The sequence below is a fragment of the Coturnix japonica genome, unplaced genomic scaffold, assembly GCF_054131305.1.
Source record: "Coturnix japonica strain WE unplaced genomic scaffold, WE-NBRP24 Scf133, whole genome shotgun sequence".
NCBI lineage: Eukaryota > Metazoa > Chordata > Aves > Galliformes > Phasianidae > Coturnix > Coturnix japonica.
The window spans coordinates 67,509-87,449 of NW_028189036.1; the positions used below are offsets into that span (position 1 = coordinate 67,509).

Below are 19,941 nucleotides of genomic sequence, written 5' to 3' on the forward strand. Positions count from 1 at the left end.
ATTTGATCTTTAGGATTTGGGGTTGGCTTTAAGGTTTAGGATTTGGGCTTTAGGATTTGGGATTTGGAGTTGGCTTTAGGGTTTAGGATATTGGGTTTGGGGTCAGATTTGGGCTTTAGGGTTTAGGGTTGGCTTTAAGCTTTAGGATTCGGGGTCATATTTGGTCTTTAGGATTTGGGGTTTGGGGTCAGATTTGGGCTTTAGGATTTGGGGTTTGGGGTTGGCTTTAAGGTTTAGGATTTGGGCTTTAGGATTTGGGGTTTGGGCTCATATTTGATCTTTAGGATTTGGGGTTGGCTTTAAGGTTTAGGATTTGGGCTTTAGGATTTGGGATTTGGAGTTGGCTTTAGGGTTTAGGATATTGGGTTTGGGGTCAGATTTGGGCTTTAGGGTTTAGGGTTGGCTTTAAGCTTTAGGGTTTGGGGTCAGATTTGGTCTTTAGGATTTGGGCTTTGGGGTTGGCTTTAAGGTTTAGGATTTGGGGTCATATTTGGTCTTTAGGGTTTTGGGTTTGGGGTTGGCTTTAGGGTTTAGGATTTGGGCTTTAGGGTTTGGGCTTTAGGATTTGGGATTTAGGGTTGGCTTTAAGGTTTAGGATTTGGGGTCATATTTGGGCTTTAGGATTTGGGGTTTGGGCTCACATTTGGCCTTTAGGATTCGGGCTTTAGGATTTGGGGTTTGGGCTCACATTTGGCCTTTAGGATTTGGGTTTAGGGTCAGATTTGGGCTTTAGGATTTGGGATTTGGGCTCATATTTGGCCTTTAGGATTTGTGTTTAGGGTCAGGTTTGTTCTGTGCCCCCACTAATTCACCCCATTGTCCCCTATTGTTTATAGGCTGGGGGTGGTGGTTGCCCACGAGGTGGTTGTGACGACCAGCAGCTCCGGCCCCAACGTGACTGAGGAGCTGAATGAGATCAGCGCCGCCCTGGTGGGCAACCTGCGCCAGGCCCAGAGCGAGCAGGGGCAGTGCCAGCACAACACCTGTACGCTGCCCCATAGTGACCCATAGCTGCCCCATAGCTGCCCCATAGCGACCCATAGCTGCCCCATAGCGACCCTATAGCGACCCTATAGCAACCCTATAGCAACCCTATAGCGACCCTATAGAGAGCCATAAGGGACAGTGCCAGCACAACACCTGTACGCTGCCCCATAGTGACCCATAGCGACCCATAGCTGCCCCATAGCTGCCCCATAGCTGCCCCATAGCGACCCTATAGCGACCCTATAGAGACCCTATAGAGACCCTATAGAGAGCCATAAGGGACAGTACCAGCACAACACCTGTACGCTGCCCCATAGTGACCCATAGCTGCCCCATAGTGACCCATAGCGACCCATAGTGACCCATAGCTGCCCTATAGCGACCCTATAGAGAGCCATAAGGGACAGTGCCAGCACAACACCTGTACGCTGCCCCATAGTGACCCATAGCGACCCATAGCGACCCATAGCTGCCCCATAGCGACCCTATAGAGACCCTATATAGAGCCATAAGGGACAGTGCCAGCACAACACCTGTACGCTGCCCCATAGTGACCCATAGCGACCCATAGTGACCCATAGCTGCCCCATAGCGACCCTATAGAGAGCCTATATAGAGCCATAAGGGACAGTGCCAGCACAACACCTGTACGCTGCCCCATAGTGACCCATAGCGACCCATAGTGACCCATAGTGACCCTATAGCGACCCTATAGCAACCCTATAGCAACCCTATAGCGATCCTATAGACATCCTATAGAGAGCCATAAGGGACAGTGCCAGCACAACACCTGTACGCTGCCCCATAGTGACCCATAGTGACCCATAGCGACCCATGAGGGCCTATACAGACCCATAAGGGCCCCCCATGGCCCCATACCCACCCCATATGGCCCCATACAGACCCTATATGGCCCCATACAGCCCTCCCTGACCCCATTGTTTCCCCACTGTCCCCCCACAGCCGTCCTGTGTCTCACGGTGTCGCCGGACCCTGTAGTGTCACAAATGACCCCGACGGACCCGAATGGTGAGACCCCAAAACCCCATAACCCCCATAACCCCATAACCACCCCATAACCCCCCATATCCACCCCATAACCCACTATAACCACCCCATAACCCCCCATAACCCCCCATATCCACCCCGTAACCCCCCATATCCACCCCATATCCCCCTATAACCACCCCATATCCCCCCGTAACCACCCCATATCCCCCTATAACCACCCCATATCCCCCCGTAACCACCCCATATCCCCCTATAACCACCCCATATCCCCCCATAAACACCCCATAACCCCCCATGTCCTCCCATATCCACCCCATATCCACCCATAACCACCCCATATCCCCCTATAACCACCCCATATCCACCCATAACCACCCCATATCCCCCCATAACCACCCCATATCCACCCATAACCACCCCATATCCCCCCATAACCACCCCATATCCCCCCATAACCACCCCATATCCCCCTATAACCACCCCATATCCACCCATAACCACCCCATATCCCCCTATAACCACCCCATATCCCCCCATGTCCCCCCATATCCACCCCATATCCACCCATAACCACCCCATATCCCCCCATAACCACCCCATAACACCCCATATCCCCCCATAACCACCCCATAACCCCCTTCATCTCCCCATAGCTGTCTGTTCCTCCGTGGCCCCCATTGGCTTCCAGTCCTATTTCTACGCCATCACTTCGGGTCCCACCCTACGATGTGTCACCGCCTGCGCCCCAAATACGCCCCACACCATCGACTGCAACTATGGGGACTGCAGGGTCTCCACTGCGGGGCCACAGTGCCAGTGAGTCACAGCACCCACATCCCATAATAGCCCTTAATGTTGGGGGGTATGGAGGGGTTATGGGGTCTTTTGGGGTCCCTACATCCCATAATAGCCCATAAGATCGAGGGGTATGGAGGTGTTATGGGGTCCCCATCACATTTGGGGTCCCCTGGGGTCTCTACATCCCATAATAGCCCATAAGATCATGGGGCCACAGTGCCAGTGAGTCACAGCACCCACATCCCATAATAGCCCTTAATATTGGGGGGTATGGAGGTGTTACGGGGTCTTTTGGGGTCCCTACATCCCATAATATCCCATAAGACTGGGGAGTATGGAGGTGTTATGGGGTCTCTTGGGGTCTCTGCATCCCATAATAGCCCTTAATATTGGGGGGCAGGGAGTTGTTATGGGGTCTTTTGGGGTCTCTGCATCCCATAATATCCCATAATATTGGGGGGGATGGGGCGCAGGGAGGAGTTATGGGGTCTCTTGGGGGTCCCCATCACATTTGGGGTCCCCTGGGGTCCCGACATCCCATAATATCCCATAAGATCGGGGGGTATGGAGGTGTTATGGGGTCTCTCTCATCCCATTGATCCCATTAACCCCCATTGATCACATTAACTCCCATTCATCCCATTGATCCCCGTTGATCCCATTGATCCCATTAACCCCCATTGATCACATTAACTCCCATTCATCCCATTGATCCCCATTGATCCCCATTGATCCCCATTACCCCCCCATTGATCCCATTGATCCCCATTCATCCCGTTCACCCCCATTACCCGCCCATTCATCCCATTCGTTCCCCTTGATCCCCATTGATCCCATTGGCCCCACTGACCCCATTGACCCCATAAACCCCATTGGCCCCATTGGCCCCATTGACCCCAATGACACCAATGACCCCATCCATCCCATTGATCCCATCCATCCCAATGACCCCATTGACACCATTGGCCCCATTGACCCCAATGACCCCATTGGCCCCATTGGCTCCATTGACCCCATTGACCCCATTGATCCCATAGATCCCATTGACCCCATAAACCCCACTGACCCCATTGGCCCCATTGGCCCCATTGACCCCATCCATCCCATTAACCCCATTGGCCCCATTGACCCCATTGACCCCATTGACCCCATCCATCCCAATGACCCCATTGGCCCCATTGGCCCCATTGACCCCATTGACCCCATTGGCCCCATTGGCCCCATCCATCCCAATGACCCCATTAACCCCATTGACCCCATCCATCCCATTAACCCCATTGACCCCATTGGCCCCATCCATCCCATTGGCCCCAATGACCCCACTGACCCCATACATCCCATTGACCCCATTGACCCCATTGGCCCCATTTGCCCCATTGGCCCCATTGACCCCATAACCCCCATTACCCCCATTGGCCCCATTGGCCCCATTGGCCCCATTGGCCCCATTGATCCCATTGGCCCCATTGACCCCATTGATCCCATTGACCCCATTGGCCCCATTGGTCCCATTGCCCCCATTGACCCCACTGCCCCCACTGCCCACAGGTGCCGTGACGTGGCCCTATACTGGTACTCGGGTTCGCGCTGTTCGGGCCGTGTCAGCAAAGTGGGTTTTGGGTTGGGGCTGGTGGCCGCCATCTTGCTGCTCATCTGCATCGTCCTCGCAGCACTGCTCATGAGGCGAAGGACCGGGAGGTACAGGGGGATATGGGGGGCATGGGGGGTTATAGGGTTATGGGGGGATATGGGGTTATGGGGGGATATGGGGGGTATGGGGGGATATGGGGGGCTATGGGGGATATGGGGGATATGGGGGGTTATAGGGTTATGGGGGGATATGGGGGATATGGGGGATATGGGGGATATGGGGGGATATGGGGGATATGGGGGGATATGGGGGATATGGGGGGGTTATAGGGTTATGGGGTTATGGGGGGGATATGGGGGATATGGGGGGATATGGGGGGTATGGGGGGTTATAGGGTTATGGGGTTATGGGGGGCTATGGGGTTATGGGGGGGATATGGGGGGCTATGGGGGGGATGTGGGGTTATGGGGTTATGGGGTTATGGGGGGGCTATGGGGGGCTATGGGTGGGTGGGGGTGGGACCCATAAGACATGTGGGGCCCATAGGATCAGTGGGGCCGGTTGTGGGGTTGGACTGATGTGTTTTGGGGTCCGTCCCGTTTCCCTGCCCCACAGATCGTCCCCCCCCTCCGACGGTTCCCATTGGTACGAGTTGGACTCGGAGACTTGGGGGTCACCCGACGGCTTCACCTACAGCAACAGCGCCGCAGGTGGGGCAGCAACACCCCATAGAAACCCCATAGAAACCCCATAGAAACCCCATAGAAAACCCCATAGAAACCCCATAGAAACCCCATAGAAACCCCATAGAAAACCCCATAGAAACCCCATAGAAAACCCCATAGAAACCCCCATAGAAAACCCCATAGAAAACCCCATAGAAACCCCATAGAAACCCCATAGAAAACCCCATAGAAACCCCATAGAAAACCCCATAGAAACCCCCATAGAAAACCCCATAAAAAACCCCATAGAATACCCCATAGAAAACCCCATAGAAAACCCATAAAATACCCCATAAAAAACCCATAAAAAACCCCATAGATACCCAGAAAACCCCATAAAAACCCCATAAAATACCCCATAGAGCCCCAGAAAACCCCATAAAAACCCCATAAAATACCCAATAGATCCCCAGAAAACCCCATAGAGCCCCTTAGTGCCCCATAGAGCCCCTTAAAACCCCATAAGACCCCATAGTGACCCATAAAACCCCATATAGCCCCAGAAAATCCCATTAAAAACCCCATAGAGCCCCATAAAATCCCATCTCCCCATAACCCCATATCACCCCATACAACCCCATAAACCCCCATCACCCCATAACCCCATATCACCCCATACAACCCCATAACTCCATACAACCCTATATGACCCCATATCACCCCATACAACCTCATAATCCCCCATCACCCCATAACCCCCATCTCCCCATAGCCCCCCATAACCCCATATCACCCCATAACCCCATACAACCCCATAACCCCATACAACCCCATAACCCCATTCACCCCATACGAACCCATAACCCCATACAACCCCATAACCCCATATCACCCCATACGAACCCATAACCCCATAAACCCCATAACCCCCATCACCCCATAGCCCCCCATAACCCCATATCACCCCATAACCCCATACAACCCCATAACCCCACACAACCCCATAACCCCATATCACCCCACACAACCCCATAGCCCCCCATAACCCCATACAACCCCATAACTCCATACAACCCTATATGACCCCATAACCCCATATCACCCCATAACCTCCCCTATAGGCTGCACCCTTCGAAGCTTCACTCCCTCATTGGACGCAGTGAACTCCTCCACGCCGGTAAGTTCCCCTATAAAACCCCATTGGGACCCCAAAAAACCCCATAAAGCCACCCCATAGATCTATGGGGTCAGAGTATCCCCTATACCCCATTACTGACCCTATATCCCACCCCACAGATGCACATCGCCAGACCCACTTTACGCACGCGGTTCTGAGTCTTCCTATGGGGCAGGAACGGCAGCCGGCCCCATAACTGCAGCTCACCCTATAGATCCACCCTATAGATCGACCCTATATCTGCACGCGGGACGTGCCCACCCCACACACACACACCCCTATTTATTATTTATTAGTGCAATAAATTAATGAACAGCCATTGTTAATTGGGGTTGTTTTAGGGTCGGGGGGGGGGGGGTTGGTTATGGGGTCGGGGTCTCTTCTTATAGGGCAGACCTGCCCCATAGGTGGGGGGGGCGGGGTGAACCCATAGGATGGCCCAGTACCCCATAGAATACCCTGAACCCCATAGATTACCCTATAGACCCCATAGGATGTCCCTGAGACCCCAAAGATCGCCCCATAGACCCCATAGGGTGTCCCTGAGACCCCATAGATCACCCCATAGACCCCATAGGATGGCCCCTTCCCCTATAGACCCCAATAGAGTGTCCATGAGACCCCATAGATCACCCCATAGACCCCATAGGATGGCCCCAAACCCCATAGACCCCATAGGATGGCCCCATCCCCTATAGACCCCATAGAGTGTCCATGAGACCCCATAGATCACCCCATAGACCCCATAGGATGGCCCCTTCCCCTATAGACCCCAATAGAGTGTCCATGAGACCCCATAGACCCCATAGGATGTCCTTGAGACCCCATAGATCACCCCATAGACCCCATGGAGTGTCCATGAGACCCCATAGATCACCCCATAGACCCCATAGGATGGCCCCATCCCCTATAGACCCCATAGAGTGTCCAGAGATCACCCCATAGACCCCATAGGATGTCCTTGAGACCCCAAAGATCACCCCATAGACCCCATAGGATGGCCCCAAACCCCATAGACCCCATGGAGTGTCCATGAGACCCCATAGATCACCCCATAGACCCCATAGGATGGCCCCAAACCCCACATATCACCCCATAGATCTCATGGAGTGTCCATGAGACCCCATAGATCACCCCATAGACCCCATAGGATGGCCCCAAGCCCCATAGATCACCCCATAGACCCCATAGGATGGCCCCAAACCCCATAGGTCACCCCATAGATGATGAGACACCCTGAGGTGCCACCAGCCCCATAGAGGTGATAATAGGGTCACCCCAGCCCCATAGTGGTGACTCAGGTGCCACCACCCACCCCAGCGTCACCCCGTTATCTTATCACAGCCGTAGGTGGGGGGTGGGGCGCCCTATAGGGCCACCCATCCCTGTTGTAGGGCCATATAACAGCCCCCCCCATCACCCTATAACCCCATAGTCCCATAGCCCTGGGCCCTATAGAGGGGACATTGGGGGCCATGGGGGTGGCCTTCGTCACCATCATCATCATCGTCCTCTGCCGGGTCCATGGGGGGGAAATGAGGGGTGAGTTGGGGGGGGGCACAAATGGGATGGGGGGGTTATGGGGGATAAAGGGGGGGTTGGGTGGGGGTCCTATGGGGGGGGGGCTTTGGGTTTGGGATCCTATGGGGGGGCTTTGGGTTTGGGATCCTATGGGGGGGGGGCTTTGGGTTTGGGATCCTATGGGAGGGGGGGGTCTTTGGGTTCGGGATCCTATGGGTGGGGATCTTTGGGTTTGGGATCCTATGGGGGGGGCTTTGGGTTTGGGATCCTATGGGTGGGGGGGGTCTTTGGGTTTGGGATCCTATGGGTGGGGAGGGGCTCTTTGGGTTTGGGATCGTATGGGGGGGGGGCTTTGGGTTTGGGATCCTATGGGGGGGGGCTCTTTGGGTTTGGGATCCTATTGGGGGGGGGGAGCTTTGGGGATCCTATGGGTGGGGGATCCTATGGGTGGGGTTATCCTATATCCTATAGGGGTGGGGATCCTATATCCTATGGGTGGGGGATCCTATGGGTGGGGTTATCCTATATCCTATAGGGGGGGGGGATCCTATATCCTATGGGTGGGGGATCCTATAGGACAGGGTATCCTATAGGATGGGGGATCTTATGGGTGGGGTTATCCTATATCCTATAGGTGGGGGATCCTATGGATGGGGTATCCTATGGGTGGGGGGTCCTATGGGTGGGGTTATCCTATATCCTATGGGGGGGGGATCCTATATCCTATGGGTGGGGTTATCCTATATCCTATGGGGGGGGGATCCTATATCCTATGGGTGGGGTTATCCTATATCCTATGGGGGGGGGGATCCTATATCCTATGGGGTGGGTTATCCTATATCCTATGGGTGGGGTTATCCTATATCCTATGGGTGGGGTTATCCTATATCCTATGGGGGTGGGGGGATCCTATATCCTATGGGTGGGGTATCCTATAGGATGGGGGATCCTATGGGTGGGGTTATCCTATATCCTATGGGGGGGGGGATCCTATATCCTATGGGTGGGGTTATCCTATATCCTATGGGGTGGGGTTATCCTGTACCCTATGGGGTGGGGTATCCTATAGGATGGATGATCCTATGTGCCCCCCCCACCCCATTAACCCCCCCCCTCCCCTTATCCAGCTCCATGCCAAAATGGCGGCACCTCTTTGGGCTCCAGCTGCGCCTGCCCCCCCGGCTTCAACGGGACCCACTGCGAGACCCCCACCCCAAATCAGGCCTGTAGGAACGGGGGGACCCCGATAGGGACCAAATGCTTTTGCCCCCCCGGATTTCAAGGCCCCCTTTGCCAAGAGCCCGACCCATCCACCGCGTGTCGCAATGGGGGGGTGGCCTTTGGGACCTCTTGCGTTTGCCCCCCCGGATTTGGGGGGGGGAGATGTGAAAAGTCAGAGCCCCCCAAGTTCTGTCTCCATGGGGGGACGTTAATGGTGGGGGGGGGGTGTCGCTGCCCACCCGGGACGGTGGGGCTGTGGTGTGAGTGCTTCATTGTGGGGGGGGATGGAGGAGACAACACCCCCCCGTGGAGTAATGGGAGCCCAACTGGAATGAATGAGACCCCCCCGGGGATGAATGAGACCCCGCTGACCACCCCAGGAAGCAATGGGACCCCCCCATGGAGCAACGGGACCCCCCCAGGAATGAATGGGACCCTCACAACCCCCCCAGGATTCAATGGGACCCCCCCAGGGATGAATGGGACCCAGCTGACCCCTCCAGGAAGCAATGGGACCCCCCCAGGAAGCAATGAGAGCCTCACGACCCCCCCAGGAATGAATGGGACCCTTCTGACCACCCCAGGAAGAAATGGGACCCCCCCATGGAGCAACGAGACCCCCCCAGGAATGAATGGGACCCAGCTGACCCCCCCAGGATTCAATGGGACCCCCCCAGGAATGAATGAGACCCTCCCGACCCCCCCAGGAAGAAATGGGACCCCCCCAGGAATGAATGGGACCCAGCTGACCCCCCCAGGAAGCAATGGGACCCCCTCAGGACCCAATGAGACCCTCACAACCCCCCCAGGAATGAATGGGACTCTTCCGAACCCCCCAGGATTCAATGAGACCCTTCAGACCCCCCCAGGATTCAATGGGACCCCCCCAGGAATGAATGGGACCCTCATGACCCCCCCAGGAATGAATGGGACCACTTCACCCCCCCCAGGATTCACTGAGACCCTCACGACCCCCCCAGGAATGAATGGGACCACTTCAACCCCCCCAGGAATGAATGGGACCCATCTGACCCCCCCAGGAATGAATGGGACCACTTCAACCCCCCCAGGATTCAATGAGACTCTCACGACCCCCCCAGGATTCAATGAGACCCTCAAGACCCCCCCAAGAATGAATGGGACCCATCTGACCCCCCCAGGAATGAATGGGACCCTTCTGACCCCCCCAGGATTCAATGAGACCCTCACGACCCCCCCAGGAAGCAATGAGACCCCCCCAGGAATGAATGGGACCCATCTGACCCCCCCAGGATTCACTGAGACCCTCACGACCCCCCCAGGATTCACTGAGACCCTTCCAACCCCCCCACGGAGCAATAGAAGCCCCCCAAGAATGAATGGGACCCTCACGACCCCCCCAGGAATGAATGGGACCCATCTGACCCCCCCAGGATTCACTGAGACCCTCACGACCCCCCCAGGATTCAATGAGACCCTTCCAACCCCCCCAGGAAGCAATGAGACCCCCCCAGGAATGAATGAGACCCATCCGACCCCCCCAGGAATGAATGGGACCCTCACGACCCCCCCAGGATTCACTGAGACCCTCACGACCCCCCCAGGATTCAATGGGAGCCTTCTGCCCCCCCCCAGAATCAATGGGACAATGTGGGGGGGGGTCGATGTGACGTCGATCGGGGACAACAGGAACAGGAGCCGGGCCACCATCGTCTGCCAGCCTGCAAGTGGGTCTGGGGGGGGATAATGGGGTGGGGGGCTTCGGGGGGGGGGTGGGGGGGGTCTGGGGGGAACATGGGAGGGGGTCATTGGGGTTGGGGACACCATATTGGGGTCAGTGGGGTTGGGGACATCATATTGGGGTTGGGGACATTGCGTTGGGAACAATGGGGACCCCATATTGAAGATAATGGAGTTGGGGACCCCATATTGGGGTTGGGGACCCCATATTGGGGTCAATGGGGTTGAGGACACCATATTGGGGTTGGGGACCCCATATTGGAGATAATGGAGTTGGGGACCCCATATTGGGGTCAGTGGGGTTGGGGACATTGGGGTTAGGGACATCAAGATGGGGACAATGGTTTTGGGGACCCCATATTGGGGTTGGGGACCCCATATTGGGCTCAATGAGATTGGGGACCCCATATTGGGGTTGGGGACAATGGGGTTGGGGTCAATGGGGTTGGGGACCCCATATTGGGGTTGGGGACCCCATATTGGACTCAATGGGATTGGGGACCCCATATTGGGGTTGGGGGCCCCATATTGGACTCAATGGGTTTGGGGACCCCATATTGGGGTTGGGGGCCCCATATTGGGGTCAATGGGTTTGGGGACCCCATATTGGGGTTGGGGGCCCCATATTGGACTCAATGGGTTTGGGGACCCCATATTGGGGTTGGGGGCCCCATATTGGGGTCAATGGGGTTGGGGACCCCTTATTGGGTTTGGGGACCCCATATTGGACTCAATGGGGTTGGGGACCCCACGTTGACCCCCTTTTCCCCCACTCTTTCCCCCCATGTCCAGTGCAGTGTCACAATGGGGTTGGGGACCCCATATTGGGGTTGGGGACAATGGGGTTGGGGTCAATGGGGTTGGGGATGCCATATTGGGTTTGGGGACCCCATATTGGGTTTGGGGACCCCACATTGGGATTGGGGACCCCATATTGGGTTTGGGGACCCCATATTGGACTCAATGGGGTTGGGGACCCCACGTTGACCCCCTTTTCCCCCCCTCTTTCCCCCCATGTCCAGTGCGGTGTCACAATGGCGGCGTCCCCACCGTCACCTCCTGCCTTTGTCCCCCCGGTTTCGTGGGTGTCACGTGTGAGCGGACGGACGCGGCCCAACGTTGCGCCGCCGGCAGCACGGCCGTGGGGCGGCTCTGCCTCTGCCCCCCAGGTTGGGGGGGACCCCGATGTGGGCAGCGCCGTGGGGACACGGCCTGTCTCAATGGGGGGACGGCTGTGGGGCTGGAGTGCTACTGCAGGGGGGGGTTCCGGGGGGACAGGTGTCAGATTGGGGAAGGCAACGTGGGTGGTCCTGACAATGGAACTGTGGGTGGTCCTGACAATGGAAATGTGGGTGGGCCTGACAATGGCACCGTGGGTCGTCCCACCAATGGCACTGTGGGTGGTCCTGACAATGGCACTGTGGGTGGTCCCATTAATGGCACTGTGGGTGGTCCCGACAATGGCACCTTGGGTGGTCCTGAAAATGGCACTGTGGGTGGTCCCAACAATGAAACCACCAATGGCACTGTGGGTGGTCCCATCAATGGCACCAGCAATGGCACTGTGGGTGGTCCTGACAATGGTACTGTGGGTGGTCCCGACAATGGCACCACCAATGGCACTGTGGGTGGTCCCGACAATGGCACCTTGGGTGGTCCCGACAATGGCACTGTGGGTGGTCCCATCAATGGCACTGTGGGTGGGCCTGACAATGGCACCTTGGGTGGTCCCGACAATGGCACCTTGGGTGGTCCCGTCAATGGCACTGTGGGTGGTCCTGACAATGGCACTACCAATGAGACTGTAGGTGGCACCTTGGGTGGTCCTGACAATGGCACTGTGGGTGGTCCCATCGATGGCACCAGCAATGGCACCTTGGGTGGTCTTGACAACGGAACTGTGGGTGGTCCCACCAATGGCACCACCAATGGCACTGTGGGTGGTCCCACCAATGGCACCACCAATGGGACTGTAGCTGGCACCTTGGGTGGTCCTGACAATGGCACTGTGGGTGGTCCTGACAATGGCACCACCAATGGCACCTTGGGTGGTCCTGACAATAGCACTATGGGTGGTCCCGACAATGGCACCACCAATGGCACCATGGGTGGTCCTGACAATGGCAATGTGGGTGGTCCCACCAATGGCACCATGGGTGGTCCTGACAATGGCAATGTGGGTGGTCCCACCAATGGCACCATGGGTGGTCCCACCAATGGCAGCATGGATGTCACTACTGATGTCCCCATGGATGTCCCCACCAATGTCCCCACCAATGGGACCACCTATGGGACCACCCATGTCACCACTGATGTCCCCACCAATGGGACCACCCATGGGACCACCAATGGGACCACCAATGGGACCACCCATGTCACCACTGATGTCCCCACCAATGGGACCACCCATGTCCCCACCCATGGGACCACCTATGGGACCACCTATGGGACCACCCATGTCCCCACCAATGTCCCCCCCAATGTCCCCCCCAATGTCACCACGGTTGCCCCCAAAGTCGATGTCCCCCCCCCTGTCCCCCCCGCTGCCCCCCGGACGACGTCTGTTCCCCCCCACAGTTTGGGGGTCACAACCAGCAGCACCACCAGGACCAGCAGCACCAGCCGCCCCACAACCACAGGTGGGATGGGGGCTTCAGGGGGTCCTTTGGGGTCAGCATGGGGTCTTTTGGGGGGTCTTTGGGGTCTTTTGGGGGGTCTTTGATGGGGTTTGGGGGCTTCAGGGGGTCCTTTGGGGTCAGCATGGGGCCTTTTGGGGTCTTCAGGGGGTCCTTTTGGGGTCAAGATGGGGTGGGATTGGGGGCCTTTTTGGGGTCTTCATGGGGGTTCTTTTGGGGTCAACATGGGGTGGGATTGGGGGCCCTTTTGGGGTCAACACGGAGTGGGATTGGGGGCCCTTTGGGGTCTTCATGGGGTCTTCATGGGGGTCCTTTTGGGGTCTTAGTGGGGTGGGATTGGGGTCTTCATGGGGTCCTTTCGGGGTCTTCGTGGGGTGGGATTGGGGGTCCTTTTGGGGTCTTCATAGGGTCCCTTTGGGGTCTTCATGGCATCCTATTGGGGTCTTCATGGGGGTCCTTTTAGGGTCTTTATGGGGGTCCCTTTGGTGTCTTCATGGGGTGAGATTGGGGTCTTCATGGGGGTCCTTTTGGGGTCAAGATGGGGTGGGATTGGGGGCCTTTTTGGGGTCTTCATGGGGGTCTTCATGGGTGTTCTTTTGGGGTCAACATGGGGGTCTTCATGGGGGTTCTTTTGGGGTCTTCATGGGGGTCCCTTTGGGGTCTTCATGGGGTGAGATTGGGGTCTTCATGGGGTCCTATTGGGGTCTTCATGGGGATCCCTTTGGGGTCTTCCTGGGGGTCCCTTTGTGTTCCTTATGGGGTGGTCGCTGTCCCTATAGGGCTGTGCCTCAATGGGGGGCACTGGACGGGGTCTCTGTGTTTGTGCCCCCCAAACGTGGAGGGAGCACGGTGCCAATTCGGGGCACCCACCTTCAGCCTCAGTGCAGGTACGGGGGGGTCCCAAAGGGGGGTCCCAAGGGGGGGTCCCAAAGGGGGGTCCCAAAGGGGGGGTCCTAAAGGGGGGGGTCCTAAAGGGGGGTCCCAAAGGGGGGGTCCCAAAGGAGGTGGGTCCTAAATGGGTGGGTCCCAAAGGGGGGTCCCAAAGGGGGGTCCCAAAGGGGGGGGTTCTAAAGGGGGGGTCCCAAAGGGGGGGGTCCCAAAGGGGGGGTCCTAAAGGGGGGTCCCAAAGGGGGGTCCCAAAGGGGGGTCCCAAAGGGGGGGTCCCAAAGGGGGGGGGTCCTAAAGGGGGGGTCCCAAAGGGGGGTCCCAAAGGGGGGTCCTAAAGGGGGGGGTCCCAAAGGGGGGGGTCCCAAAGGGGGGTCCCAAAGGGGGAGGTCCTAAAGGGGGGGTCCCAAAGGGGGGTCCCAAAGGAGGTGGGTCCTAAAGGGGGGGTCCCAAAGGGGGGGTACCAAAGGGGGGTCCCAAAGGGGGGGGTCCTAAAGGGGGGGGTCCCAAAGGGGGGGTCCCAAAGGGGGGTCCCAAAGGGGGGGTCCCAAAGGGGGGGGTCCCAAAGGGGGGGTCCCAAAGGGGGGTCCCAAAGGGGGGGTCCCAAAGGAGGTGGGTCCTAAAGGGGGGGCCCCCATTATCCCCATAGTCCCCATTGTCCCCATTACCCCCATTGCCCCCATTAACCCCATTGCCCCCATTACCCCCATTGCCCCCATATCCCCCATTACCCCCATTGTCCCCATTGTCCCCATTGCCCCTATTACCCCCATTACCCCCATAGCCCCCATTGTCCCTATAACCCCCATTACCCCCATTGTCCCTATAACCCCCATTACCCCCATTGCCCCCATTACCCCCATTGCCCCCATTGCCCCCATTACCCCCATTGCCCCCATTACCCCCATTACCCCCATTACCCCCATTACCCCCATTGCCCCCATTGCCCCCATTACCCCCATTACCCCCATTACCCCCATTGCCCCCATTACCCCCATTGCCCCCATTACCCCCATTGCCCCCATTGCCCCCATTGTCCCTATAACCCCCATTACCCCCATTGCCCCCATTGCCCCCATTGTCCCTATAACCCCCATTACCCCCATTGCCCCCATTGCCCCCCAGCTGTGGGTCCGTCCATCCTCCTTTCTGCTCGTGTCACCAACGTTCCCTTCCTGGATGAAATGAGGAACGTTTCCTCCCCCCATTTCCGCTCCTTGGCCACTCGATTCCATCACATGGTAAGACCCCACCCCCACCCCGATGCTATGACGTCATCATGACGTCATCGTGACATCATCGTGGCGATGATGTCATCGTTGGTGTTGTTGGTAGATGGACGGAGTCTATGGGAACGTCTCTGGGTATGGAGGGATTCGGGTCTTGGCTTTGAGGTGGGTTTTAAGGGGGGGTTATTGGGGGGGGGTCTCTGTGGGGTTGTTATGGGGTCGGGTTGGGGGTCGTTATGGGGTTGGGTTGGGGGGCTTATGGGGGAGGATTGGGGTCTATTGGGGGGAATTGGGGGTCTTTTGGGGGGGATTTGGGGTCTTTGGGGGGGAATTGGGGTCTTGGGGGTCGTTTTGGGGTCTCTTTTGGGGTAGATTTGGGGTCTTCATGGGGTGGTTTTGGGGTCTTCATGGGGTGGTTTTGGGGTCTTCCAAGCTTGATTTTGGGTTGTGGGTCCCCCCACCCCACCCCTCTGTGCCCCCCAGCCGTGGCAGCGTGGTGGTCACCTACCGGGTCCTCCTGCGGACCCCCCCCGGGCCCCCCCAGATCAGCACCAAGGAACTTTTGGGGGTCTCTGCCTCCGCCATCCAGCCCCACAACTGCTCCAACACCACAGGTGGGCGCCCCCCACCCCATTGATTTGGGGTCCCCAGCCCCATTGATTTGGGGTCCCCAATCCCATTGATTTGGGACCTATCTCCCCACTGATTTGGGTCCCCTGCCCCACTGATTTGGGATCTCCTGCCCCACTGATTTGGGATCTCCCACCCCACTGATTTGGGGTCCCCAATCCCATTGATTTGGGGTCCCCTGCCCCACTGATTTGGGGTCCCCTGCCCCACTGATTTGGGATCTCCCACCCCACTGATTTGGGTTCCCCAATGCCATTGATTTGGGGTCCATCTCCCCACTGATTTGGGGTCCCCTGCCCCACTGATTTGGGATCTCCCACCCCACTGATTTGGGGTCCCCAATCCCATTGATTTGGGGTCCATCTCCCCACTGATTTGGGGTCCCCCATTCCAGGCTCTCTTTGCATCTCGGCGTTCTCCCCCCTCTCCCTTTCGTCTGATCTGGAGCTCAACGCGACGGGTGAGTGCAGCAACAACAACAACACAACGACACAATGATACAACAACAACGCAATGATACAACAACAATACAATGATACAACAACACAGTGATACAACACAGTGATACAACAACACAATGATACAACACAATGATACAACAACACAATGACACAACAACACAATGATACAACAACACAATGATACAACAACACAATGACACAACAACACAATGATACAACAACACAATGATATAACACAATGATACAACAACACAATGACACAACACAATGACAACAACAACACAATGATACAACAACACAATGATACAACACAATGATACAACAACACAATGATACAACAACACAATGACACAACAACACAATGATACAACAGCACAATGACACAACAACACAACGACACAACAACACAATGATACAACAACACAATAACTCAACGACACAATGACAACAACACAACACAATGACACAACATCACAATGATACAACAACACAACAACACAACACAATGATACAGTACAACAACAACACAATGACACAACAACACAACAACAACACAATGATACAATACAACAACAACACAATGATACAACAACACAACAACACAATGATACAACAACACAACAACACAATGACGCAACAACACAACAACACAATAACACAATGACACAATGACAACAACACAACATAACAACAACACAACACCCCACAACCGCACACCCCACCAACCCCACAACACCCCAACACCCCAATACACCCCAACCCCAACACACCACAACACCCCTCAACCCCATAACACCCCTGAAAACCCCAATACCCCCCAACCCCACAACCAACACCCCCCAAGACCCATCACCCCAGACCCCCAAACCCACAACAACCCATCCCCATCACACCCCCCAACACCCCGCAGCCCCACAACCCCATCACGCCCCCCAACAACCCAACACCCCAATACATCTCAATACACCCCAACACCCCCCAACCCCATCACAACCCCAACACCCCAATACCCCCCAACACCCCAATACACCCCATACACCCCACAACCCCATCACAACCTTGATACCCCCCATACACCCCATACACCCCAACACCCCACAACCCCATCACAACCCCAACACCCCAATACACCCCAACACCCCCCAACCCCATCACAACCCCAACACCACAATACACCCCATACACCCCATACACCCCAACACCCCAAATCCCCCCATACACCCCACAACCCCATCACAACCTCGATACCCCCCATACACCCCATACACCCCAACACCCCCCAACCCCATCACAACTCCAACACCCCAATACACCCCAACCCCACAACACCCCAATACACCCCATACACCCCAATACACCCCAATACACTCCACCTCCATCACAGACCCCAACCCCACAACCCCCCAACACCCCAATACACCCCAACCCCACAACCCAACACCTCAATACCCCCATACCCCCCATACACCTCAATACCCCCCATACCCCCCATACACCCCAATACACCCCAACACCCCCCAACCCCATCACAACCCCAATACCCCCCATACACCCCATACCACCCTGACCCCTGTGCCCCCCATACACCCCAAATCCCCCCATACACCCCATTACCCCCCATACCCCCATACACCCCATACACCCCAACACCCCCCATACACCCCATACCCCCCATACACCCCAATACACCCCAACACCCCCCAACCCCATCACAACCCCAATACCCCCCATACACCCCATACACCCCATACCCCCCATACACCCCAATACACCCCATACACCCCAAATCCCCCCATACACCCCATACACCCCATACACCCCAACACCCCCCAACCCCACAACCCCCCAACACCCCAATACACCCCATACACCCCAAACACCCAATACACCCCAATACACCCCAACACCCCCCAACCCCATCACAACCCCAACACCCCAATACACCCCAACCCCACAACCCCCCAACACCCCAAATCCCCCCATACACCCCATACACCCCATACACCCCAATACACCCCAACACCCCCCAACCCCATCACAACCCCAACACCCCAATACCCCCCAACCCCCCCCACCCCCTGACCCCTGTGCCCCCCATAGAGCTGTGCCGTGCCCAGGCCGCCCCTTCATTCCGGCCCTATTACTTCGCCCACCGCGTGAACGGCTCCTTCCTCTGCGTCACCCGCTGCAGCCCCGGCTTCCCCGGAGCCATCGACTGCAACAGCGGGGTCTGCAGGGTGACCCCGCAAGGACCGCAGTGCTTGTGAGTGATGGAGGACCCAAAAACATCCTTTTTCAACCCAAATTTGACCCCAAAACACAAAGAGATGAGCACAAATCCCAAGAGATGAACACAAACCCCAAGAGATGACCCCAAATCCACCCCAAAACGCAAAGAGATGAGCACAAATCCCAATAGATGAACCCAAATCCCAATAGATGGCCCCAAATCCCAATAGATGAACCCAAACCCCAATAGATGAACCCAAATCCACCCCAAAACACAAAGAGATGAGCACAAATCCCAATAGATGACCCCAAATCCCAATAGATGACCCCAAATCCCAATAGATGACCCCAAACCCCAATAGATGACCCTAAATCCCAATAGATGACCCCAAATCCCAATAGATGACCCCAAATCCCAATAGATGAACCCAAATCCCAATAGATGACCCTAAATCCCAATAGATGGCCCCAAATCCCAATAGATGACCCCAAATCCCAATAGATCAACCCAAATCCCAATAGATGACCCTAAATCCCAATAGATGAACCCAAATCCCAATAGATGAACCCAAACCCCAATAGATGACCCCAAATCCCAATAGATGGCCCCAAATCCCAATAGATGACTCTAAATCCCAATAGATGAACCCAAATCCCAATAGATGACCCCAAATCCTAATAGATGACCCCAAATCCCAATAGATGACCCTAAATCCCAATAGATGACCCCAAATCCCAATAGATGGCCCCAAATCCCAATAGATGAACCCAAATCCCAATAGATGACCCCAAATCCACCCCAAAACGCAAAGAGATGAGCACAAATCCCAATAGATGAACCCAAATCCCAATAGATGGCCCCAAACCCCAATAGATGACCCTAAATCCCAATAGATGAGCACAAATCCCAATAGATGAACCCAAATCCCAATAGATGAACCCAAATCCCAATAGATGACCACAAACCCCAATAGATGACCCCAAATCCCAATAGATGAACCCAAACCCCAATAGATGACCCCAAATCCCAATAGATGAACCCAAACCCCAATAGATGACCCCAAATCCCAATAGATGACCCTAAATCCCAACCCTTGACCCCAAATCCCACCCTTCCCCCCCCCTCCCACCCCCCTGCCGCCCCACATCTCCCTTAAAGGACCCCGACCCCAATTCCCCCC

General features: G+C 56.1%; 1 protein-coding gene across 3 annotated transcripts in view; it reads left to right on the plus strand.

The window, feature by feature from the left end:
• Window positions 1-6,548, plus strand: part of LOC107306990 (uncharacterized) — a 30,587-nt gene extending 24,039 nt beyond the window's left edge. For all 3 annotated transcript variants that reach the window (XM_085535583.1, XM_085535584.1, XM_085535585.1), the window contains 7 exons: window positions 837-985; window positions 1,951-2,016; window positions 2,652-2,814; window positions 4,345-4,494; window positions 5,003-5,097; window positions 6,174-6,229; window positions 6,349-6,548. In XM_085535583.1, the coding sequence (XP_085391709.1) occupies window positions 837-985; window positions 1,951-2,016; window positions 2,652-2,814; window positions 4,345-4,494; window positions 5,003-5,097; window positions 6,174-6,229; window positions 6,349-6,387 (718 nt within the window). In that variant the 3' untranslated portion in view covers window positions 6,388-6,548. The remainder of the gene's footprint in view (window positions 1-836; window positions 986-1,950; window positions 2,017-2,651; window positions 2,815-4,344; window positions 4,495-5,002; window positions 5,098-6,173; window positions 6,230-6,348) is intronic.
• Window positions 6,549-19,941: the final 13,393 nt, after the last annotated feature.